This window comes from Grus americana, chromosome 17, assembly GCF_028858705.1.
Source record: "Grus americana isolate bGruAme1 chromosome 17, bGruAme1.mat, whole genome shotgun sequence".
NCBI classification, from domain to species: Eukaryota; Metazoa; Chordata; class Aves; order Gruiformes; family Gruidae; genus Grus; species Grus americana.
In genome coordinates this window covers 8,733,685-8,759,748 of record NC_072868.1, presented here as the reverse complement: position 1 = coordinate 8,759,748, position 26,064 = coordinate 8,733,685, and the positions used below count along the sequence as shown (strand labels likewise).

Here is a 26,064-nt window from a genome sequence, read left to right as displayed (position 1 = left end):
GCTGCCCATATGCTGCCCGACTCCAGCCAGAAAAATCCATTCTGGTTTTTGAGTTCTAAAACCCACACACCAACACTGAAACGTAAAGAATAAAAAATTTCTTGCTCTGTTCCGAGTAGGATGAATGGAGTGTGAAGGGATAGCAGGAAAGGGTAAAGGCTGTTTTTCTTCAGGCCACCATTCATTTGTGAAGCTGCAGTTGTCCATATGGAGCGTGAATGCTGGCAGCAAAAGCAACTCCATTCACCGCTCGCCCCCATGCCTTTTAGAGCAGCAGCAGCGCTGCTGAGCTCCAATGCCCTCAGAATGTTTGCCAGCGCCCAGAGAAGTGGCCTTGGCCGTGGGTAGACAGCTGTTTGTCGGAGCCTGGCGGGGGGCTGCAGCCCATGGCATGCTGAGCTCGCCCACGTGCGGGGACGGCGGCTGCAGTGATTACTCTCCGTCAGTGCTAATCAATCTCACACCCTCTTCAGTGCTGATACAGATAATCTTGTGGGAAGCTGGCCAAGCTTGCTAACAGCTCTGCAAGCTGCTTCCTGACTCCAACAGCTCATTCTCTTTCAAAAAGCCTGTTCCAGCTTCAGTTCCAAGAAAGTACTGTGTGGTACCAAGGCTCATGTCATTCAGAACGATTCACTGTTGGTGTGCAGAGAGCACACCAGCCTTTGGCTGCAGCCTCATCTAACTAATCAAAATAGACGCTTTCTCGCAGCTGATCAGAACTCTAAAGACCAGGGTAGGAGGCCTCGCACATTATCATGTAATTGTCTCTCTGCATTTCACTTACTCTCCATCTGCCAAACCAAGCAAGATTTCAGTCAAGTAAAAGCGAAGGCAAATTGAAGCACAGACTTAGGCCCTCCTAGTAAAATTCACTCTGAGAAAACATCAGAAGCACTTGCTATAGAGAAGTTCTCAGCCCATTTTATTCGAGATTAACTGGAAACTGGAGAGTGGGGCAACAAGAATTAAGAGGTAATAGCACAGGTATGAGGTCTCAGCTCAGAAGAGTGACCTGGCTGAGCCAGAAGTTCTGTGCAGATGACATGCCTGTACAGAGGTATCATAAATGTGAGCTGGAAAAACTTAAGCAATACATACGTGTTTCTCTCCATCAATCTTCTTATCTGCTGCCTGCATTGCATCCAGGTACTTAAAATACAGTTCCATCAGCCTATCAACCTGCAAGAGCAGAAGAGAGAGACCTAAGCAAAAAAAAAAAAAAAAAAAAAAAAAAGAACAATGCAATCATCTTTAATCCTTCATGCGATGTTGTTTTCCTCCCAGCTGCAGTCTTCACAAAGTAACAGGCAATTCTGTCACTCACAGGAAGGAATACATTACAGAAGGACCGTACAAGCGTTCGTCAGATGAGCACGCTGAGTCTGCAGGCATTTGAATGTAATCCCATATCACAATATGGTCTCGTCAGCTCCAGCTAGAAGGCAGCAAACAGACAGGTGTCCCCTGCTCACTCTCCATCCTGTGCTGTGCTTCTCCAGGTCTCCTGGTTTCTTCAGTGGACCTTTCTGCCTACGCTGCATGCAGCCAAGCTTACATTAAATGTATCAGACATGTTACAGCTCTCCTGCTCTCCTCTGAACCGTATTAGGCAACTGAAAGCCAATCTAATAATGGGAAATTTTCTGTAGTTGGTAGACCAGGTTATGAAAAACACCTCTAAGACACACTAATGAGGAATACTAGGGAACCAGTATTTCCCCAGTGGCAGAATTTACAAATCCCTTGGGAATTACTGTTTTGCAAAAGCTGCTGTTTCTGTTTCACAGCTGTTTGATCTATCCATCACCATGTAAATATTTTGGAAAGAATTTCCCAGAGTAAACACCACTAAAGTGACACATTCTAGGAGAGGAACGGGGAATGTTAAATGTCTACTATAACAATTCCTAAAGTCTCTGCAAAAGAGCTTCACTAGAGAAAGTGGCACCTTTCCACACTGCCCTGGTCTCCCAGAGCCAGCACAACATACCACCACACAACACGTGCTGTATGATCAGGCTTCAGCTGAGACACACAACCCAGGGCTGAGAATCGCTACTACCATGTGCAAGAGCACCAGAAAACAAGAGCACATATGATGTGGGGAGGCCAAGCACTAAAGGTATTTCCAGTTCTTCAGTTTGTAGATATGTGAGAATGATGGCCTGTGAGAGTATGAGACTATAGGCAGGTACAGTAACGGCTTCTCAGTGACTTAGCGAGCGTACACAGGCACCCTGCTGTTATCAAGTATCCTCCCAGCCTGGTAGCCCAGAGACTGCAGACACACATTCAGCACTCACCTTCTCACTGTCATTCTCTGTGAATTTATTCAGTAACCGTGTCCTCTGCTGCCCTCTCAGGTTTCGCAGAAGGGAGGCCAGGATAGAACAGACATGTTCTGGAGATACAAAATGAAAATTGCATGCTGAGATCAGGAACAGGAGCTTATTTTCTCTGTAACATGCCATTAAATTTACTACTAGCATGCCTGCATGTAGCCATTGATAAGCGGAACCCCAGTTCCTTCCCATCACCAGGGAGCGGAGGCAGAGTGGTGGCGAGAGCAGCAAGCCGTGTCTGCAGCGAGCAGGGGCAGCTCCTCGCCCATCACAGCCCAGCTAGCGAGGTCTCCTCTGGCTCTGCTGCACTCCTCCTGCCACACTGATCCTGCTTTTCCTCGGCAACCTGAAAAAAGCGCCTTATGTAAAGCACAAATTCTGCTCCAGTTTACCTCCCCAGGCTGGCACACCTGCCTAGCAGCACACAGTCTCTTTTTGGCACCCTCCCTCACAGCTAAAGGCACAGCACATGCTGCCTCCCTCCCTTGGGGCTGAAAGGAATCCAGGCCAAAGCCAGCACTGTCACTCAAATGACCCTTAGTTTGACAAGCAGGGAACAGTCACTGAAACAGGAAAGCTTGAGAAAGGAATAACTGTGCCAGTGTGCAGCTCCTGCAGAGACTTAACCGGTATTAGCTAGAGGAAAAAAATCCTCAAACAAACCACTTGTATTTACAGAAAATCCCCTGGATTGAATATGAATGTGCCACAACAAACCAGAAACAACCAACTAAATGTGTTCTACAGTCTTCTCAATTGCACTTGGGGGTCATACTTTACAGCACAAGCCTTGGAGCCAAGTAAAAAATCAACGTTGCAAGCACACAAGAGACAACATCTGTGTAAATGTCCAAGCACAGCTTCACTCCGGAAGGCGACTGAACCAAGTGCCCCGACCCCACAGCAGCACTGGTCGTCTTGAGGAGCGGGACTGAGCTCTGAAGAAGTGTGCAGGAACACAGATGTCCCTCAGTAGGGGACCACCAAAGGAGGTACCAAAGGGCCACATGGCATTGCTGCTTTTGTGCCTTGCACCCCTTTCAGAAGCTGCTTCTTCCCAGCACGCCCCCCCCGTATGCCATCCCTCTCCAACGCAGGGCACTGCCTCAGCGCAGCCAGCTGCTGCAAAGCGCTGGGTTCAAGCGGTGTTCAAAACCACAGCTCTTTGCTCCTTGAGTGACAGAAAGCGACATGACCTTCTCCAAAAGCACAATTTTTTACCTAGGGTGTCTTACACTTCTTTAACCACTAATATTTGGCTGTACCAGACTTCAGTGAAGTACAAAAGCAAATGCTTCTCTGTGTCCTTGTTTCTTCAGAAGGATTCACCGGTTTTATGTGCAATTTATATACAAAATACATATAAATTCATACTGGGTTTGAAACGTTTCAAGTCAAGCTCTCAAGTTACAACCCTCATGCTCTGGCTCTTTTTCATTTTGCCCACGAACAGTTTCCAGGGGAGAAGAACCCAACTCACCCCCGGGAGCTGACACGAGGTGAGGGAAAGAGCCCAGGGAAGGCGTCCGCCTTCCTTCTCTCATGAAAGGGAAGCAGAGTGCCCACACTGCGCTCATCTGTACCCCCAGTATCACTCCTACACGGGCGCAGGAGATGCGGAGACACAAATCATTTGCAAAACATATGCCAAGACCAGGAATGATGTTAGCAGTATCAAAGAGTAGATGGTTTTAATATGGGGAAATAAAACCAAGCACAAAGGTGCAAAGCAAATGAGAGAGGCACGAGTTTCTCTCCCTTGCTAAATCATTTGGTATTGCTTCCTGCCTACAGGTCTGCATTAAGCACAGACCTTATGTGTTAGATATCTCAATATATTCAAAACTGTAACTTCTCCAACATGTCCTCACTTTAATCTTGCTGATTAAGACTGATGAACAATAATGGCCATAAACATTTCCGCACCCACAAGGGTGGGGAGAGGAGAAGGCAGCGTCAAGATTTGTTGTTTTCAGAGAGGAAAATGCAACGTGCAGAGGAAAGGGATCATCATCTTATTGCCGTCAAATCATTTTAACATGCATTTCCACAGTGCTGCCTAGCCTGGAGCCACAAGAAGCCTTGATCGATTGCACCAGCGTACAAAGAACAAGCGACACCGATGTGTTTGCAGGGAGCTTCTGCACTAACTGCCAGCTTACGCTTCTGCGGAAAGGCGAAGTCACAGAGGCTGCTTGTCCAAGTTGTGTCTGCCCTCTCCGTAGCACAGATTATCTGCATACTACATAAGGGCAGCAAACAGAAGAGGCTGTACACGCACACGCACACACCCCATTTCATTAGCTACTTATAAATGTAGCTTCCTTAGAAACAGATTTCTGCCTGAGGTGATGTCAATTTTTCATGTACCAAAGAGATTGGGAGAGCTGCTGGCAGGAGGAGCAGAGGAGATAACAGGTTTATCGGGTGGCCAGCACCGTGCGGCTGCTCTGTCATTTCGACAGGATAACACGGGGGTGAAGGATGGCTCTGGGTATGTCAGTGCACGCTCTCGCTGCAGAGACACAGTTATTCCACAAAAAGAGACACCAAATTAAGTGTCTACCTCAAAAATATTGTAAAAGCCTCCAAAGTCCTTGCAGATCCTGTTTTCTTAAGGTGAAAAAAAAATACAACAAAATTAAGACTTCTTTTTTAAACTATATCCCAACAGATGCTCTGCTGTTTAAGGAAGAAGTCAGTACTCTGTATTTCACACTATTTTTTTCCAAACCTTCTTTTTTTAGAAGTGTTTAGAAGTGTTGACACAGTATTTTAGTAGCAATAGTCTCACCAATGATATATCTTCATTGCTTTTTTTCAATACTCCTTTACTAGGAAATGTATTTTAGCCATCATTTTTGCTTTGGTGTTCATATGCAGATATTTATTCATTTTATCAATAAAATCTTTAAAACTACTGAGAAGCCTAAAGAAGCTGACACAGGCTTTTTAAGAATGAGGTTATTCTTTCAACATATCACTCCAGAAAAGCCAGGAAATATTTAGTTGCCTGGTCAAAATGTTCAAAAAAAAGAATTGTATAAAAACATTTCTGAACTACCTAAACCTTTTTTTTTTTTTTTTTAATCAGCTTCCTGAAAAAATGCACCAGTGTCTTTCATACTCCTCCCCCCCCCAAAAATAATGACAATTATGCCATAATGCAACTCCTGGCCCAATAAACACCAACATCCATGTGCAAGGACACCAGCCAAATCCAGGACAAACCTTGGGGTAAGAGAAGTGCTATGGGATAATTCCATTATTCAACGAATTAAAGCACAAGTAATCAGAAGGGAGAGGTGTTAGCCTGGGAGTGAAGGTTTCTGCGGACGGGCGGACGGGCGGGGTCTTGCCATTTTCCCACGGACTGCACCAATATCTATCTCACATATGCAAAATTTTAAAAGTCCACAATCACAATATCTGCTCTTCTTTAGAAAAGGATGAGTAGCTGGTGCTGTTCTGAGTCCTCGGAAAGCAAAACCTGCAGCTGCCCAGCTTTGATCTCAGCTGACAGACAGAGGCCACAAGCTGCACATCGCCCTCAGGCGACACCTGGGGCAGCCTGCCTGCCTCTGAATATTTTGGGAAATCCTAAATAATCCTGCCAACACTCAGCCAAAGTCCACATCACCTGCACAAAAAGAGTCGTTTTCAAGGAGGGTAACAGACAAGGCCAGAGGCAGAAGTTGCTGCCTCGCCCTCATTTCTAAGAACGACTGAACGTATTTCCTTTGGGAAGCAAACACCAAAATGAGCTGTGGTCAGCACCACCAAAGATTCCTTTAAAGGAATAACAGTTAGCAGCTAGCAGCTAGTATGCATCAAGAACAACTTTTTTTTCCATACAAATGTCCCAAAATCTCACAAATTCGTGGATATAGGAAGACAGAGGCTTCTTTCTGCAGTGCAGCGCACCGTGCCAGCCGCATCCCTGGTGCCAGGGCAGGTCACATCACAAGAGCTCACCCAGCTGCACCAGCGTCCTCCTTAGACCAGGATCACCTCGGACTCTCGGGAGCCTTTCCTTTTCCAGACAGGCACGAAGACTTCAGATGCAAGCAGTGTTTAAAACACCCTAATTAGATCGATCTTGACTTCAGCTGCGGCGTGTTGGAATACAGATTAATCTATTCCATGGCTGGCACTGGCAGCTGCAACAGCAGGAGGTCCTGTCAAATCAAGCCGTAACATTACACTCCTCTGCCTTTATTATCCCCCCCCCCCTTTTTTTTTTTTACATTTCATTATAACGGACATCTGCCTAGCAGGGGAAGAAGCTCAAGCACACTCCCCTGCAATACGGATGCAGATGAGGCAAGCATCCTCCGGAGGAAGGGGAAGGAATGTGCTTCTGGGTGCAAGGGGACAGCAGCCATTAGGTGGATGAGCAGGGTATTCTGGTGAATCCAGTAGAATATATTTAAGAGCCTTCTGTCTTGTAAAGAACTCTTAAGATAAATTGTGGTTTCTAATTAGAAGCAGGAAAGTACCAGAAAAAAAAAAAATCAAAAGCCATCTCTCTCAGAAACTTCTACCCTTCCTACGCACAAAACTCTGCGGCTTCGTGTCTGTTTGCTGGGAAACCCGGACAAAGCCTACGGCACATCCCAAGGACCAGCAGCTCCCCCGGCTCTGGGAGGGAGGATGCTCATGGCAAGCGCCGAGGCCACGCTGCCAGAACACCCGGGACCAGGCGTGTGGCTACCCCAGCCTAACTCCGCAGCAGAAGAGAAGTGCCGAGAGCGACTTCTGGTTTCTCCTCCACATAGCTTTCAGACGCCTATGAAATGCATTCACAGAGAGGTTTTGCAATGCAGCTTGTAAAATTACGGAAGACTCACCACTCCTGCACTCCACTAGCGTTTCGGTTCATTACAGAATTATGGGTAGAACCAGGGACATGCTATTCCAATGCTGTAGCATCTAATAAGCTTACCTGTTTTCACATGCATTAATACTCTATGTTTTTAAAGAGTAACCCACTCAACTATCTCAAAATATTTTGCCAAGAAACATCTTATCTTCAAGTACTGACAACAGTAAGAAATACCGATTTTACTGGTGGGTAAAGTGGGGCTTGGAAAGGTTGAAAAAGCTCTACGCAATGTCCCTGTTAAGCTGGAATCCAAGCATCATGCTGAATGTAAACCAAAAATCTTTCTATCAACTGAGAAAGTTTATTTTTGTGATGTTCTTGTAACAGAGAATGCTAACTTTAATTGAGATAAATTTAACTCTGCACTCAGCATCATGGCTCATTCAAGCAACAGATTCCTGTCATCTTTTGGAGGGTTGATGGTAAAATAACAAATTGGCATAATAAAGTTCTGTTTAAACAGACTGATGCCTTCCCTAGGTATTCACTTCAGAAGGCCACCAGATGAAAAATATTTTCTGCTGGCTGGCAGAGGGTTTTCAGTTAAAGATACTCTATCAGGTCATTTTTCTGTTGCTGCCTTTTCACTTTTCCATGCCCAGGGAACTTAGTTCTGCAGCAGGTATTCACTCCAAGGGCTTTGCTGCCTTTCAGTCTATGTCACAAAGGAGTAAGAGCAGATTTACTTAGAAATGGGGTTTGCTGCTGTTGTTTTTTAAAAGAAGTGTATAGCTGAGCATCTCCAAAAGAGGCTTCCTTATTGTTAGAGGGCAAACAGGCAAAAAAACACAGTGACAGGAATTCTCATTTGGAAATTGGCTGAACTAATTCTCAGGTTATCAAATTAAGCATTCCTAAGTAAAACTGACATCTAAGTCAAGAGAAGGCATTTAAATGAAGATGAATTGGACAAACATCCTTTTATAGTTCATTAGACTCTCCAAGTGAGCAAAACTAGACTGCAAATAACTGTCCTGAGAAAGAGCAGGAGAATATACAGCCTATCAAGCAAGTTATGATTGCTTCGCTACCGACTCTCTAATTCGGAAGGAATTTGCGTTTTCTCCATTTTTAGCTCACTGAGACTGTTCAAGAATTTCAAGTTAGCAACCAACGCTTCAATTCCACTGTTGCTGCGGAAGTCTCGTACCAAGAGACCTTGCACCCTTATGGACAGCAAAGACAAGCTGACCCTCAGCTCTGCAACAGAAGAAATTTTGGAACACAGACACCCATAGAGCATCCCCCACATTTCAAAATTCACGATACGGAAGTATTATTTCAAATCTTACCCCATATTTATGCAAAGAACTACACAGTGCCAAATTTCTGTTCATCCCCTGCAATTGCACACACTAGACACTTGCCTCTCTGCCCTCTCTGCCTTTCCAGCTCAGTTCCACCGAAGCCACAAGGCAGTCGGGCTCCTCTCAGAGTGCCCCATCTCACCGTTTTATAAGCATAACGTAGTCCCCGGTCTCAGACTGACCAAGAGCACATTTTGTCCACAATTTGGCCTTTACCTTTCTACCAATGCTCACTATAGGTAGGCTATATTATACTACCATGTGTAACTTACTGTATGATAGGCCACAACCAAAGGGTACAGGCAAACTATACTGTATCGTACCTCGCATGCGGTGCTCAGTGTCCAACTCTACACCTGTCTGGATTACACTTCTGGAGGGATCACAATCCTTAATCAGAAAGATTACAGGGAGCGGTCAATCACAAAAACAAACACTGAGCATCTAGTGGAATTAAATGGATTGCTGCAATAATACTTGTCATTAATTCTCCACCTCCTACAACCTGCCTCATCCGCCTTTCTATCCACTCCACAGAACACCAAGCAGCATCTCAGGGGGACCCCGCTAATGCTGTTCAACAAACTCACAACAAAACCCTGAGACGCACTGCTTTCTACAACGATGGGCTATTTCTCTTTAAGGCTGGCCAACTCGGCTGGATACTCACAAGTATTTTGACCCCACAGACATAAGAAAACTCTAAGCCATTTCTGTCTTCAACTGCAAAATATTTGTTTTGAGTTGCTTCACTGCCTCAGAAAAAGGGAAATTGCTTCAAATGAGATTTTTTTCCCGAACCTAATACCCTCAGAAGTATATAATGATCTGCACAAAGTCAGGCAAAATTCAATGTAGATAATGTGTAGTCAGTTAAACACCACCAGCTCAATCTTCGGGCTCAGACCATCCATAAAGATACTTAAGAAATTTTCCCTTTCTTTTTTCCTAATTACATAGTGTATATAAAGCATAAATATGTGCAGTTTGGATTTAAATTGTTCATGGGCTCCCTAGAGTAAAATAATTTTTAAACACTGACAGTGTTTAAAATGCAGCTAACCAGCACTGCCACCTTTATGCTAGCTTTTAAAAACAGAGAGAAATACATTACGGGAAAGTTATTTTTATCAAATTTAATTTGGATTATAAATTTCCGTAATAAATAAAAGCTCGTCAAGTCACAGTGAGATTTTTTCACTAGGGTAGTTATTATTCTGTCACATTCAGAACATTGCCTTCGAGACAATAAAATAAACATTATTTTATGGACTATCTCCTATGTAAAAAGCGACATTACTATAAAATAAAGACAAGAGAAGTATTTTCCTACCACCACCAGACACATATGAAAGACTTTGTGCTGTAAAGATGGAGCATTGGACGCTCAATGAGAAGAGTGTCTCTGCAGCTAACTACTAAAGCATCCTCGAGCCCCAGCTGCTGCTGGTACCTGCAGCCTGGCAGCACTTCTGCAGCTGCAGACAAAGGGACACCCCGGACAGATGGAAGAGGTTGAGTCTCAGTGGACAAACGCTTCTGGCAGAGCTGTCTGGTACCTCACCCAGCGCTGAAGCATTTTAACAGGATTGTCCTTTAAGCAGTTGTAATTAGGCTCCGGGGTTAATAGCCCATTAATAATTTCATATTTTGCAGCATAACCACAAGTGTCTGTCCCGACGCAGTCTCAATGGCATTACAGCAAATGCGTTCACAGCGCAGTTCCTTAGAACTGCTTTTTAATAAATACTGATGCCTGGGCTACAAAGCCATTCTAGTTAATCCTTTAAAGGAGTGTGTTCCTCCATTTGACATCTACATGAACACTCTCCTAGCAGAAGAGGATCATTCTAATTCAATTTTGATTTTTATTTTTTCAAACAGTTTGAACACAGGATAAAGTTTTTACAAGAAAGGATGACAAGAGAAGACTGAACACTAAAATTCTTTTTGATAAATAAACAAAGAGATATGCAGCATGTTCCTAGGATCGGCACAGTACAGAGGGCATCACTTCTGTCTCGCTATACCTGCACCGTTTCCTTTAAAATCAGCAGGCACCAAGGAGTCTTCGCAGTATTCCTGTTCAGCCAGTGGCTCACAGGGGCTGACCATCAACCAGCAGTGCCCCCGAGCACACAGTAATTACTGTATTGCTGGTGCAACGTTTGGCAAAGTAAAAACATATACTGTGCTGCTTATGCACATGTCAGGACAATGGCTGTGACAGGCTCCAGGGGAACCCTGTTAAACATCTCAATTAACTCCCATCGTTAGAAATTCAGTAACTCACCTGCCCAGTGATGCAAAACAAAGAAAATTGGACTTACTACCACAGCATTTTAGGGAGAGTTTATTTTAATAAAACTGATTTCTGGACTCATCTTAATGTCCTCCATTTCTTCTGAATATTAATGAGATGGAGGTATGATATGAAGACTGTACAGATCACTCCATTTTCCTGAGGGCAGATTTGCTTTTTTCCCCTATCACAGAAATAGTTAGGAACTGACCCCTTTAGGGCTTTCCAGACTGCTACCTAATCCTCACAGTAGCCAAGATTTCATACAGATGTCATCTGCAGTCTCAAGACGAAGCAGATGAGACAGAGATTAACTCACTTTCCCAAACTGAAAAATTTAAGTCAATGACAGGAGCTACAGACCCAGATCCCTCTACTCAAAAGCTCATATTCTAGCTTGAGCTTTCTCTCAGTAAGAATTAAACCTTATTTTCATACTGCAAATGAAGATTTCAAAACATCCCCAAATCCATCATCTAAGCACAACTGCACTCTCTGCAATTTTATTACATGAACACACGACAGCGTTTCTTCCTCACCATTATCTATCCAAGACAAGCAACACAATACAAGACAGATAAGGCAGCCAGAACTGGCAGCCTGTGTGTCAATTGTTACTATGGCTGGTGCTGGGCTGCAGGTAAGCCCCTTCCCTCCTCCCGTGCTAGGACAGCAGCCACTGCCACATGTTCCCCCCATCCTCAAGAAGGACGAGAAGAATCAGATGCCAACCAAGCTGCCCCCAGTTCTGCAGCTCTTCCAGAGAAAGGGGCTGCTCAGTCCCAGCAAGCATCTCAGCCCAGGTCTGGAGGAGACAGCACCTCCCTGCCTCTGCTTCGGAGAACATCAGGACATCTGGTTACACCAGAGTTGCGAGGACTGTACCAAAGCAGGGTATTTGGGTTTAAAGCTTCCATTTTGTTGCTGTCTCCTTCCGTTTTCCCTTGGTTTGCTGCAAGCCTGAAACCCACTCACACCTCTTCTGCTTTTGACAATATTCACCCTTTATAGAACTGAGATATGAGTAATCAACTGGCACAAAACCTCAAGCATCGCTGGCAGCACTTAAAGTTTCTTCTAACACAGTCAGTTATCAACAAAATGGAAAAGGTAATGTTACCAGACGCAGGAGGGACTGACCCTAGATTCAGTTCAGCATAAGGTCCTGCAGTAATACTCCACAGCAGATTTCTGGTAAAGCAGAGTTTTCCAAGGGAGAGAGGAAAAAAATAGAAAAAGGGGAAGGAAAAAAAAAAAGCAACTTCAAAAGCACGCAGTTTATTTCTGCAATGCCTGATGTTCATCGAGTCACACTTCAGTGCTCAGAGCCATGAAAACACTGCTTTTGAGGTGACATTTGTAGTTGCCTCATTACTCTTTTCAAAAGAGTTTTGCATCAAAGAGTCAGAGCTTCAAACAACAGACCCTACAGGAGTAAAATAACTTATTAACAGCACATGAAATGGAATTGCCAGGAACTGCTGATACCAAAACAAGCAGGGCAAGTGTGTCATCAAGAGCTAGCCTGCAACAGGGAGCGGGCAGGCTGCCTGGACCTGAAAGCTGCAGGAGGAGCTCTGAAAAGACTGGTGATGTGCCATTCCCTCCTCGTTGCAGGCACTTTTCAGACACTTGCCTTCCTGTCCTGGTTTCAGCTCGGATAGAGTTACATTTTCTTACTACCAGCTGGTATAGTGCTGTGTTTTGGACTTAAGAATGAGAATATTTCAGTTGTTACCAAGCAATCAAGGACTTTTCAGCTTCTCACACTGCCCCACCAATGAGAAGGCTGGGGCACCAAAGAAGCTGGGAGGGGACACGGCCAGGACAGCTGACCCAAACTGGCCAAAGGGATATTCCATACCGTGTGATATCATGCTTGGTATGTAAATGGGGGAGTTGGCCAGGAGGTGTGCGGCTCAGGAATTAGCAGGGCATCAGTTCCGAGTGGTGAGTAAACGTGCTGTGCATCACTTGTTTTGTATATCCTATTATCATTATTATCATCATCATCTTCCTTTTCTGTTCTACTAAACTCTCTTTATCTCAACCCACGAGTTTTACCTTTTTCTTTTCAATTCTCTCCCCCACCCCACTGGGAGGTGGGAAGTGAGCGAATGGCTGTGTTGTTGTTTTAGCTGCCGGCCAGGTTAAACCACGACACTTCCATTCACCTCCTCCATGACAATAAGAAGGATCTGGAAGCACGCCTACCTTCGTGTTCTTTTTCAGTTGTTCCAACTTTCTTTATCTTTTTGGGCGATTTCATGAAGAGTGGAAAGATGGTCCTCAGACCTAGAATGTCAACAAACTTGTGACAGTTGTCGGTGCCCTCCGGTCCAATCATGGCGTGGTCCAGCACCTTCAGGGCACTGCTGCGGGAAATCTTCTTTTCTCTGTGAAAAGAAAGCTGCAAGTTAAAATTTTCAGGGACATGAGGAGCTTTGGACCACACTATTTGAAAGAGACAAGATGAAAAGGGAAATGAATGTGACAAAGGAAGGTATGAAGAGTCTGAGCACAAGCTCTAAGTAAGGGTTTCTTTAAGAAGCCAAAACATTATATCGACAAATACTCTTTTCAAAACTGTGGTTGAGAATATTCTCTTGGTTATTTCTTTTTTAATGTCTTTTATTTCTTTTTCTTTTCTATTTTCTTTTTATTTCATTTTTATATATTTTATTTTTATGTTTGCTTGGGCTTTTTTTTTTTATTTCTCAGCTATTAAAGAAGGTATTTCATTACCACCTTACAAACACTAGCACAAAACGGCAGGGGAGACTGGGCTGGGTACACAAGGCAAATACTGTCACACACCAAGAAGATCCGGATTTAGATGTAGCAATAATTCAGTTTAATTAAGGAGTAAGTTTGGTAAGCGTAGCTTGGTGGTCAGCTATCAGGAAGAAAATTCCACCTCTAGAAATCTCATTTGGAAGGAAGCAGACAGATTCTGGGCAGTTCTGGTTTAATGCGAGTTCAAAATGCTGATGCTGGTAACTCACACCAACAGCACACAGATGGTCTGGAAATGATCTCCAAAAGCTCTGTACCTCTCAAACCAAAACCAGAGGAATTTATAATTCATCCAGGGGAAAATTTAAAAAAATCTTGTGGAACGTGAACTGAAAACCCAATCACTAATACAGCCCATAAAAGCAACAGACCGGGTAAACATCAGCAGGAGTTAACGTGAGCTGAAGAACAAGAGCCCTCAGTGTCCCCAAAGGCCAGGCCAGGAGGACAATCCCCCAGGGACAGGACGGTCACAAACCCCACCACTTTCCACCCCCAGTGCATGGCAATCTCCTCTGATTTTCTCTTCTATAAGATAATTTATTCTCTACAAATACATAGCTACAGGCACATATAAAAATAAATCCCCCAGAAACATGCCATGCTCTTCACCTGGAGTGACAACGAGAGAACAATTCTCAGACAAACACTAGTTGCTCTGCGCTACCCTAAGGTGCTCAGGTATTATTGCAGACCTGGAATAAGGATCTATGAAGATCAAAGCACTGATGCAGTTCAGCCCCCTCCTGTTTGCCCCCGGGGAGGCAGCAGCACCCACACTGCCCTTGCATGCACCTACCAAACCCAGCAGCACAGGAGCAGCCTGCCCACCTGCAAACAGCATACGCTGAGCCACCCGGACCTCATGTCTGCTTGTCCAGGGCTTCCCTAAAGCTCAAGCTCCAGAGAGCTGTGAAAAACACATTCCCTTCAAAGACTGAACTTTGTGAACCCCTAACAATACACAAACTGAAAAAACCCAACCATACATTAACACCCTAGCCTAAAAGAAAGTTACTTTGCCTAGTGCAGCCACGGGTGCTTCCAATGGGCACGAAGCGGTTGTTGAAAGCACCACACACAGCTGGGATCCGGTGCAGCAGCAAGTTCTACCCACAAGCGAAGAGCAGTGCAAGAGGGTAGCTCAGCACCCCCACCTCCCCTCTACAGGGAGCTAGAAATAAAGTACTTCTTAGGCCAGACAATGTAAGAAATGTTTTCAGGGGAAGTAATTGCATATTGATCAGCATTTAGGAAGGTTGCACAGAGCTGATCTCTGGAATATTCATTGGGTTTAAGTTCAGGCTTTTAGAGATCAATAGCTGCTTGACTGGACTGTCTAGAGTTGATTTTATTTGAAATATTTATTCTGCCAGAGGGCAAGCAGTTTATCTTAGTCTCATCTGTGCTTATTGAGGTAACTTTTAGCTGAACACTAATTCAAAGACAAGCAGACGTGAGTATCACCAAATAGGGAGTGACCTCGGTCTTCATAGGGAACTCTGAATTACAACTTTATTTGCTAACCATTGGTTTGCTCCTTTTAATACCTTTCCATCTGAGAGAACTCCGTTGGTACATTTATTATTTCAAAAAGAAGAGGTGCTAACATTATTTGGACTTTCCACATTAGCATAACACAACCTCTCCCTTTCCAAAAGCAGAATACTAGATTTCCTGGAAAAGTGCTGCATAAAATGGTTCCGTTTAATTAACCAGAAGATTTAGTAAAAAGACAGTCTAAGTTTCCACGGGGTCATTAGGAACAGCAGGACAAGAAAACATAAAAGAATTTTAATAATAATAAAAAATATAGTCTGAAATAGCTACAGTCAAGCTTTGGGAAGCCGTACAGAGTTGTCCATTTTCACCTTGCTTTTGCTGTCCAGGAGCAAATGTTTTTCTGAGGGTCAAGAAAAGCCACTGAATAGCTGCAGAGTAGAAGATTGTGGTGCCCAAGTGATGCACATTTCTGTAAGCTCCCTTTGCTGCATTTGTCTATGTGCATACACGCGCGCCTTCAGTTAATAACTGGGAAAGCCACATGTCATTTTTCCTATGCAACAGAGAATCTTTCTTGACACATCCCCCGGGAACCGAATGGCTGCATCTCCTCCAAACCTTAACACAATTTTACAGCAAAAGCAATAAGCTTCCTGTCAGTATGTGCAAGAGAACTGACATTACAAGCCTGTTTTTGTCTCTTTTGGCTTTGTACGGTAAACTGCATTTAGGTTACCAAGGCAAGGCTAAGGGACTGTGTGCTAAAAAGTGCTTCCTAACCTAAAAAAAAAAAAATAATTTAATTCTATGTGACATTTATAAACTTTTCACTGGTGGCTACCACCTTGATAAACCATCTTATTTTTGATAAAGACACTCCATAAAATAAACAAGCCTCCATTGCTGTACAGATGCAAATCAAATAATTGTATATACCCATGCTCTCATCCTACTTCAAAACTTCCTACTTAATTTCTGCTGTCACAGGCTCTGTCCTTCTCAGTCTGGTCTTCTCCCAGACCCCTCTGCTCACCTCCTACATTACCTGCTCCGTGAAGCTCCACTCCCAACTGCAAGTCCGAGACCACACCAAATCCAGGGCATGGCTTCCTACAGACAGGCACGTAATACACATCAGCCGCATTGTGCCCATTTTCAGGAGTCACCACTGTGTCCCCATAAACCAGTAGAAGTTCACACAAAACGACAATATCTTCTGCTGTTGGTCATATGGTTTAAGGCTCAGCATAACAGAAAGTAGTCCTGTTTTTGTTGCTGTCTATAGAAATCTCTCAAATATGTTAAATGCTCAGCTGAAAGATGCTATACTTCTCTGTAGGTCTGTGGACATGACCATTATTAGCAGAACAACTTGGCTAGATGTATTGGGTAGATACACTAGATACAGAATGCTATGTTCTCTGAGACAGTAATGGAGATTCAAGCCTGATATCTTTATTCTCACACAGCTTATCTATCTCACATCATGTCAATAAACTTTCAACTTTGCTTATTTGTCCTTTCATCTGCACAGACTATGGTACAATGATTAACCGCTTTCAAAGTAAAACCAGAAAACAACAGATCTCTCCCCCCAGTCTTCAGAGGACACCGACAGGAGAGAAAAATATTCTGCCCTGTTTGTGGGCGAGGTGGTCAATCACAACCGAATGGCATTTCTATTCTTTGCTGTTTATCATGAGCGTATCAAGAAGATACAGAAGTATAATACTCCTGTGCAGCTCTCTAGATCACAACTATCGAGGTTCACTCCCCATTTACAATGTTAGTCTGTGGTTACCAAAGCAGTACTAAGAAAAACTGAGCACCTGCAACAGCTTTTAAGCATACACCAAGAACACTCCCAATGATAACAGAGGTTAACAGAATTAATAGCTATTTAATGTCTTCTGGATATTAAAATATGTAAAAAACCCACAAGGAGCAAACACCGAAACCTTGCAGCATCAGTTCTCAGATACTTTGCTTTGTTTGGTGGTTTGAAAGCTACAGAAACACGCTCTATTTTCCTCACCAAAGCACTAAGTCCAGCAGAGCTTTCTACCTTCAATCACACCACAACCTGCAAAAACAAGTAATCCCCGGCAGCTGCAGCTGAGCATGCCCAAAGCTGCTCCTAAAGAACATCAGTCAGCAATAAAACCACGAGCGTAACACTTTCTAATGATGTCTTCAGACTAGAGTTGAAGTTTACTCTCTCTGTCCAACTAGGTGCTGCTCTCTCTAATAGAGATTTGCAGTGTAGGAAAAGTCAGGGCCAGAAGAGAGCTGGTTTGGGAACAAGACTCAGTCAACTATCAACTCACATTATTTGCTCAAACAGCCAGGTAAGAAGAATTTCAACTTCTCTACTTATCTGAACTATATTAGAAGAGATTAAGAAAAAAAAAATCAGCTGTCAGTATAGTCCATGTTTATGGACAGTAGTGATATAAGCTTCCATAAAATATTCCATGAATTGTTACTTTTTTTTCCCATTGTCACTTTACCAATCTCATTCAGACTGTAGAATAAGTTAGGATACTAAGCATCAAAAGATTAAGGTCTTGGAAACTCCTTCCATTAGACATAGCTGCTGCTGGAAGCTAAGTCATGTTTTGTCCCTCCTAACGCCTTCACAACTACTGGGAGTGTTAAAAAAAAAAAAAATGCATCCAGGGAGAAATTTTCCTCTTGTTGTAACATTCCAGCTGGGGTCCTGGTACAAAAATGAGGAAAAACTGTTAAAAATCCAAACACTGAGTCCCACCCACATGGCACAAGAACTCCAAGTAATTAGTTCTGCAAGGCTTAGTACTCGAGGCAGAGGGAGGCTTCCCTCTTGTTCTTAGTTTTGGAGGTTTTCTTTAATTAGCCTCAAGAAAACCCAGTGTTCCTATTTGAATAATCCACGTTTGGTTATTTATTCAGTTCCCTGCTGCTGCACATTACCCAGCCATGCGCTGCAGGAATACATCATTTCTTGCTGTCGTTTGCTAACCAGCTACCGCACGCAGCCTGGCACACCGGGGAAAGCCAGACAGAACCCCACTGCGCCCAGACCTGAGGTCTGGAGGAAGCCAGTCAGCTCAGAAGACACAATTCAGTACCAGGCTAGGACATAAAAGTGAAGAGAGAGCACAGAAGCCCTGGAGATTCACTGTTGACAAAACATGTCACAAGAAGACAGACATACTTGTGCTTATTTCACAAAAGCAATTTTTGTATCAACATCCACAAAAATTCACCAGCTCAGAGGATACACAGCACAGTGAAGCTTTAGCTGTGGAACAAAAGGAAAAACATTTTCCCTAGAGACATCCAAAGGGTCCCTCTTACTGTCATAGGGGTCTTTTAAATCCTCAGAGGATTAGCGGCCTGACCTACAGCATCCTCTCATCTGGGTGTCTGCCACGTAGACCTGTGCTGTTACTTTCCAGCAGCTAGTGTAGTAACCCCAGTTCTCAGGAAACAAAGCTAAAGACAAAGAGTTGAGCTTATCTGTCTGAGAAGGTTCAACTGACATGCTGGGAAAAAAAATAAATAACCAGGAAACAAACAAATGTGCTAACACAAAAATTTTATAAACCAAGAACCACAAGTATCTAGCCAGAGTGTGTGCTGGTACATCAAAAGCAGGCAAGAAAATCACAAAGTTATGTGGGTACCTAAGCATGAGATTCATCAGCTGTAGACCCTCGCCTTTCAGGAAGCGATCACGGTTGGAACTGAGCATTAAGCAGGAGCAAAGGGAGTCAAACAGGTTCTCCATCATTTCCTGTTCTTCTGCTGTACTAGGGTTGTGTCGTTTAAACACCTGCATGACAAAGAAAACACAATTACCCCAAAATGGAGGGCTCACTGTTGTACAGTATTCATGAACATTCTACATCACAAGCCTCCAGCACGTGATATGCATAAGCCTGCAGTCCTACACATCAGTGATGCATTCTCCCTTGTAACTCTGCTGCCCTTTTTACTGCCTAACTGTATGCCAACAACCCCGCAGCTGGAAGACAATACAGGGCCTCCAAAAAGAAGGGGAAATTCCCCGATTGCACAATTCACAAAAGTATGTGGATAAGCTCGTTACCAGAAAACTCCCAGGCATAACACACACCTGAGGGGTCTGCTCTGCAGCACCCTAACCTACTGACAGTACTGCCTCGAGAAATAAAAGTCAAGTAATAACACATTACCTTCAGCTACCTCAAATGTAGGCACAATGCAGCCCAGTGCTTGGAGTGGAGAATGCTGAAGATGGCCAAATTCTAACCCTGCCTATCTCCAACTTGCCACGTAATTATAACAAAATAATTTAACTTCTGTGTACCTCTACATTAACACCTGTAAAACAGGGATTAACCTCACTTACCATGGATGATACACTTGCATGGAAGTTATTCAGGGACTATGCCACCACTAAACATAAAGCACTGCTATGCTTCCGTATCTACAGATTGCCAGGACAGCGCTACACCCAGAATCTGTTCCACCTCCTCACACCCAGCCTGCAAGTCTCCTGACGGTAGAGAGGGTGTATGTGAATTACTCACAGATAACTGCTGAAGCAGCACATCGATCCCATCCAGCTCCCCAAGCAATTCTCTGTTGTCTAGACGGAGGTGGGGGGAAGGGGGAAAAGAGAGAGAAAAATGAAGCTAACTGTCAGATTTTACAGCCATCTAACACTGATACATCAGCAAACAAAATCAATACAGCTTGACAGAGTACAAAAGCTGCAGAGAAAGAGAGGGCGCATGCGTATGTGAGAGAGTACACGCGCAGGAGAGAGCGCACGAGCAAAGGGAAGACGAAGGCAGAAGAGTGCTGCTGTGATCTGAAAGAAGCCTGGATCCTACCCTAACAGAATATTGATACCAGAGGCACATCTCACCATCGTTATTCTGGAGCAAAATAGCCAGCACCTCACTGCAGTACAGCTTGTTGGCATCAAAAGGCATCTTAGCCTGTTGGTGAAGAAGGAAGAAGAGACTCATCAGGGCACGGCTCTCAGCATTTCATTGATTTGAAGAACACCTTAATCAAATCACCGAACGTATGAGCAATACTTAAACCAAAATACAACAGCGGTAATTTTGCAGTATGCCTCAGTGACAAAACAGTAATAATTCTCTCTGATTCAGGGATGACAGGGTGTGTGTGTGCGCGCGCTCATGCGCACGCGTGGAGAAACTCAGCTGTGATCCTTCACGCTGTCCTACATAAGTAGGTTTGATCAAGTTGGCTCAAAACGTTGGAGAACAGTCTCCAGTTGTTTGCAACACGGAATCTCCTTTCTGTGATAAATTTTCCATGATGTTATATGAGTGTGTGGGGCTTATTCCTATTCTGAAAGTCTGCACCTGTCATCAAAACCAAAATTTCAGAAAATACATCACAGTAACATTAAATAGTAACTGCCAGAGTTTTGTATGAGGATCACAATGTCACAATCAGAAGTACATGAGATGGTTTAGCCTGCACAGTCACCTAACTTTCATTTCATACATTCCCTCCATACTCTCATAATATGTTAAAAAATAAAAAAATAACAATGAAACCAAAATGCTGAATTTGAAGAAAAAAAAAAAAAATCCTGAAGTGGGATTCTGAACAGGATCCAATGCTTTTGCGTGCTGCCAAAGCTGCTTCATCTACAGAAACAGACTAAACATTAACCCACCAGATAATAATGCAAACTGGTTTACTGAAGGAATTCATAAACAAAACAATTCTAAAAATCATCAGTGACCAGCTATTTGTATTCCACTGCTCGAGAGGGAAAAAAAAGCAAGCAATAAGTACTAGGCTTAAAACATACCATTTGTCACCCACAATTTTCTTCCCCAAATGCACGACTACCTGCAGCTTGATTGAATGAACCTGCCTGCGCAAGGCTACGTGTAGGCCAATTATCCTGACCCGCTACCAAAGAAAAGGTCACAAGACACAAGTGCCATGCAACACAAAAACATGAAAAGCAGGAAGATCCCAAATACTACCAAGTATTGACTTTAAATAAAGCTTTTCATTCCAAACGATCCCCAACCACTCTGTAGATGATGGTATTTATAGCAACCACGTAACACTTCCAAACCATCAGTGGCTTGAGAGGGGGAAGGCGGCAGGCCCTCGGTGCTGTACAGCTCTGCTGGCTCCTATCACGGTGCGTACCAACTGCTGACCAACAGCAAGCGTTAGGAAATAACACTCTGTTCTCTCAAGGCTGCACACATCATCATCAAACCCTGTTTCTGTTTGGAGAAGTGAGCTATTAAGCTCTCCATCTGAGCTTTCTGAGGTGGTTCTGACAGTCAGAATACAATTATGCAACCTAAAATGTAGTCAGAAAACAGAAATTCACACTCTCTGCTGTGTGCCAGATGTCCTTACCAATGCCTTAACAGAACCCTGATTTTAAAACTTATCCCGTAGACATTCTGCAGCAGCACAACACTCTACTCAGATGCTGCGATCCTGTTTTAATCCTAAACACATCTGTCAAGGCGAGAAATTCAAGATCAAGCACCACCAATACCAAAGGTGCCTGGGCAAGTGTTTCATTAGCATGCGGCTCCCCACAACAGCATCTAAGTAAGAAAAAGCACTGCCTGATCACATATCCCCAAACCCAGACAAAGTTAGCACGTGCCAGGGCAAAAGACAGACACATTCAGCACCGAGTTTCGAAGGCCTTTAACATTCATTTTCTGTGGCGCTAGTCAGGGGAATTCAAGTTGTGATTATTTTGTTTTCTCAAGTTGCTAAGTCTTTCAGCTGCCAGAGTAATTACAAGGCAGGCAGCAGACCTACACTCAGTACACACCTGCCTGGAATAAAATTAACTTCACTTTTTGTTTTTAAGCAAAAGGAATATAATTACGTTACTACATGTAGTGAGAAATTACAGGTTACTTCTGCTTACAAGCATATGAGGGACACAGAGGGGTATCTGCACACTAACAAAGCCAGGAGAGTATTTCTGTGATTCAGAGGCCTTCTAATTGTAAAGACGTTTAAGTGTGGAAGTGCTAATGCCTTCCTAACAGGGTTAGGAAAAAGCCAGAATCAGTTTGCTAAATTCCCTTCACTAGCTCTGTAAGAGAGCTGAACTATCCATTCATTTCCTACAGTATTTTCCAGGAAGTGTTTAGGCATCTTATCACACAAGACAGAGTTAAACTGTGTAACTCACTGCCACAGGATGCTAAGAATATCAAAAAGTAATTTTGAATTCAAAAGGCAATTAGATGAGTTCAAAGAAAAAGCCACCGCCAGCAGCAGTTAAACAAAGACATCACTTGAAACTCAAAATACTGTGAGATATGTAGGAAGCAAAGGCATAAAGTGGTCTTTATAGTTTCCCTGCTCACTAATCAGCTTTTTCATTCCTCCAGGTCTTAGCCACGGACCAGAAATCCACCATACAGGAATCATACAAACAGAAAAAAAAGACTCTTTCTATGGTAAGATGTTTACAATGTAAAGAGAAGACTAAACTATGTCCATTTAAACTAAAACCACGGAGGACACAAACCCCGAATTCTAACCTTTTGTCCTTAACTTGGCTTCAACACACACACAAAACTGGCTTATTTGAAATGATGTTTTAAGTTCATACTAACTGGTCTATGGAAGGAAGGTGGGTGCTGGCAGAGTTCCAGCACTTTTGATGCCTGAGCTAGGAATGCCGCAGTTCTGCAGCTACAGGGACCACCACATCGATGGCTGCCGCCCGAGTGCTGTTTTGCTGTGCTGTGAACGGACCAAAACTCTGCAATAAAGACCATAGCTCTCACGGCAGGACCAAGGACATGTTACCAAAAAAAAAAACCTCCCACAGAAACAAGTAAAACCCAAAAGACATTCAAGAAGGCTCAACATTAGATACTCTTCCAGGCAAACACTATGAAAATGAGAGTACTTCTACTCACGGACTCGCATCACGTTGCGTAGAGCTTCTTACACATAAAGCCAACTCATTTAATTTTGCTGGTTTATAAGAAGTTGAAAGGGACATACTTCCCAGTTTGAGGTGAGTTTTGAATTCACCGCATTCACAAATGTTAGAACCTATCACAAAGATAACCTATACAAATGGAAAGAGCCAATAGCCTTGGGCCTTTAATATTGTGCCAAACACCATCTCGAGCACATCAGCTTCCAGACCAGTGGCTCGTACATTTTCATTGTGATATCTCCCAAATGACAACAGGAAAACAAGCTCACCTTCAGCCTCTTGAGCAACCACTGCATGAGGCCCTGCTGCGCAGCTTCTGTGCACATCTCTGGTCGGAACTCTGCCATGTTCTCAACGATTGCTGAGTAGAAAAGCACAGAAAACAGCCAATTTTCCCCACCTGCAGTTCAGCTCGGGCCTGTATCAACACTGCTCTGCCAGGTCCTTCCTAGGGCTGCACTGCTTTTCTCAAAGTTACATCTTATTTGCAAAACTACCTTTTTCTGAGTGAGACTTAAGCTCAGGTCTATGATACTCTCTCAGTTTTTACATCACCCACACATTCCATTCTCTGAGTGACACCAGCTCCTGCTGTAAGAAGCCTAAGATACCTTCCTTTTACTCCAGCAGCAATTCTCACTGCACAAAACAAAACTAACAGTGGCAGTAAAAATTCCAAAATTCATGTTTCCAGTCTCTCTCATTCTTCCAGTCCTGAGGAGATTACCATCCCAAATGACTGAAAGGAGTGGATGACGGTCTAAATGTTAATAACAGCAACACACTGCAAAGCAGTTACTGTGTTGTGCAAAGACTGGGGAACAGAGAGGTAACGATGTACTTACATGAAATACAAATGGTTTACTACCTGCAAGTTAAATATATTGTTAAGACATAAACAGCTCTCATAACAGAGTAAGTAGAGCTCACAGATAAGTACATAGTAAATACACGGACAGGGTATTTACTCTCCTTCTGGTGCAGTGCACAGTTTCATCCGTGTACCAGCACCTCCCTGCATAACCGCTTTGGGAAGAGACACCTTACCAGCAGCCATGCGACAAACACTGGCTCAAGAGACTAGGCTTTACCGTGAGTTAAAGCTGTGCTTAAACAAAAGCTGCACTAGGTCCTCTACCTCAGTGTTGGCAGTTCAGTGGGACAGGAGGTTGGGAAGAAAGGAAGGGGAGGGATAACACACACCCCCTTTATACAAAATACTGGAAGAAGCAAGAGGCTGTGCAACAGCCACTTACCCAGGGTGTTGTGGACACCATCGGCTTCCTCTTTCACGCTTTCATCCAGGCGCTCTAAATTCTGGACCAACAAGGCCACGACCTGGCCCTCCACCTAAATCACCAGGGTCATAGGAAAGATAAAAAGATAAGAAAGACGGCTGAAAAAAGGAAGATGAAGGAGAAAGAATGGGGGGGTTAATAAATAATAAAAATCAATAAGTCCTACTGAAAAATCCTGCCAGGCATAATCAGAAGACATTAACAATCTCGCTCTAAAATCTCAGAGGAAGCAAAGGAATCACCAAGTAAATCTGCCACTATGTTTGTTCTAATTAATTAAACAACTTTTGTGTTTCAGATTAAACAGAAAAACATCTGGAGGAAAACATGCACCTTGTCACAGTCTTATTTCCTGAACCAGCCTGATTGATTTATAATCCCTCAGCATCCTTAAGTGCGAGGCACCACAAACCACCATGGATGGGCTAGCTGTCAGCTCTGCAAGCAGCTCCACTTTCAACTGTTTAATGCTGGTCTGCCTACATTTTTGTTACTTCTTCCATCTTAATAGGTACAAAAAGCTGAAGGAACAACGCTCACACACGCAGGTTCAAATCCAAAAGCTGAATTATCACCAGCTGAAGTTTTGCATTTAAATCCTAGCAAGATGAATGTAGCAAGATGACTTCAGCAAGCTAACGTAACCCAGACAAATCAACAGCAGGAGCAGGAACCCACATCTGCAGGTGGAGCCTCCTAATCAAAAAGCTAACACAAGAAGTATGCTTTTAAAGCTACAGTTGGACAGAGTCCAGCTTGACTTTGGCTAACTTGCCATTGTGGATATGAACTTGGAAAAGTTAAACAAAATAACATTTAACAAAATAACGTTTCCAATTCAAACACTGTTAACTAGCTTAGGGCCCAGTGAACAGGCGGAAAAAAAATACAAGTATCAGCTGCTGCGGAAGGTAGTGCAACAATCTTCACAGGTACCCTACATTATACCTACTTTCTTTAAAAAAAAAAAAGTAATCTAACAAGCAGATATCTAAACATTTCTCCCAAGATATGCCTGACGGGTTTTTTTTCAGAGGACAATAAAACCTCTAAAACTTGGCTATTATCAGTGGGCTGGTGACAAGGAAAACAGAGAAAGAACTTTGCTTGATTTACTACCTCTCTGCACGTTTTATAGAAAACATCTTCTCTAGCAGTTTCTTTCTACCTCTTCATTCATCTTTCCAAGAAGGCAGAGTAATTAAGAACAGCCCAGAGGCCAGCTGGAGGAACTCAGCTCTGGGCCACTGTCATTAACCTTTGAAAGGTAACATTATAGTGACTGGACAAGAAGGATTGTAGGAGAAAACAGAGCAGCCAAACAAAGCAAACAAAAGAAAACCCATAATTCCGCATCTTTCAATTTCAACATAATAGTTACAGAACAAGACACAGCCACAGTGATTCACAAACACAGCAATTCACTAGCAGAAGCTGCCCAAAGGTAGGACAGGCATGTAAAACTCAAGTTTTGCTGGGCATCAGTTCTTTGGAGGGCTTCTGCTTGGTTCAGCATGCTCCTCCCACAGCCGAGGAGCAGGAGGCATCCAGCACAAATGCCAAGAAAAGGGGAAGTCCTACACCACGGACACCAAGAGGCACTCAAGAGAGTTAACCAGGCAGGGAGCACTTAAGACAGAGCAACACATCTTCTACTGCACGTAG

At 43.5% G+C, this 26,064-nt stretch overlaps 1 protein-coding gene across 1 annotated transcript in view; it reads right to left on the bottom strand.

Annotated features, from left to right (window-relative positions):
* The window catches only part of CTNNBL1 (catenin beta like 1), a 55,780-nt gene that overhangs the window by 11,778 nt on the left and 17,938 nt on the right, over nucleotides 1-26,064 (bottom strand). Inside the window, exons 6-13 of the mRNA XM_054845704.1 lie at nucleotides 24,358-24,451; nucleotides 23,371-23,462; nucleotides 20,036-20,108; nucleotides 19,695-19,753; nucleotides 18,807-18,955; nucleotides 13,054-13,235; nucleotides 2,307-2,404; nucleotides 1,102-1,182 (exon numbers count right to left, since the gene is read on the bottom strand). Of these exons, the coding sequence (XP_054701679.1) occupies nucleotides 1,102-1,182; nucleotides 2,307-2,404; nucleotides 13,054-13,235; nucleotides 18,807-18,955; nucleotides 19,695-19,753; nucleotides 20,036-20,108; nucleotides 23,371-23,462; nucleotides 24,358-24,451 (828 nt within the window). The remainder of the gene's footprint in view (nucleotides 1-1,101; nucleotides 1,183-2,306; nucleotides 2,405-13,053; nucleotides 13,236-18,806; nucleotides 18,956-19,694; nucleotides 19,754-20,035; nucleotides 20,109-23,370; nucleotides 23,463-24,357; nucleotides 24,452-26,064) is intronic.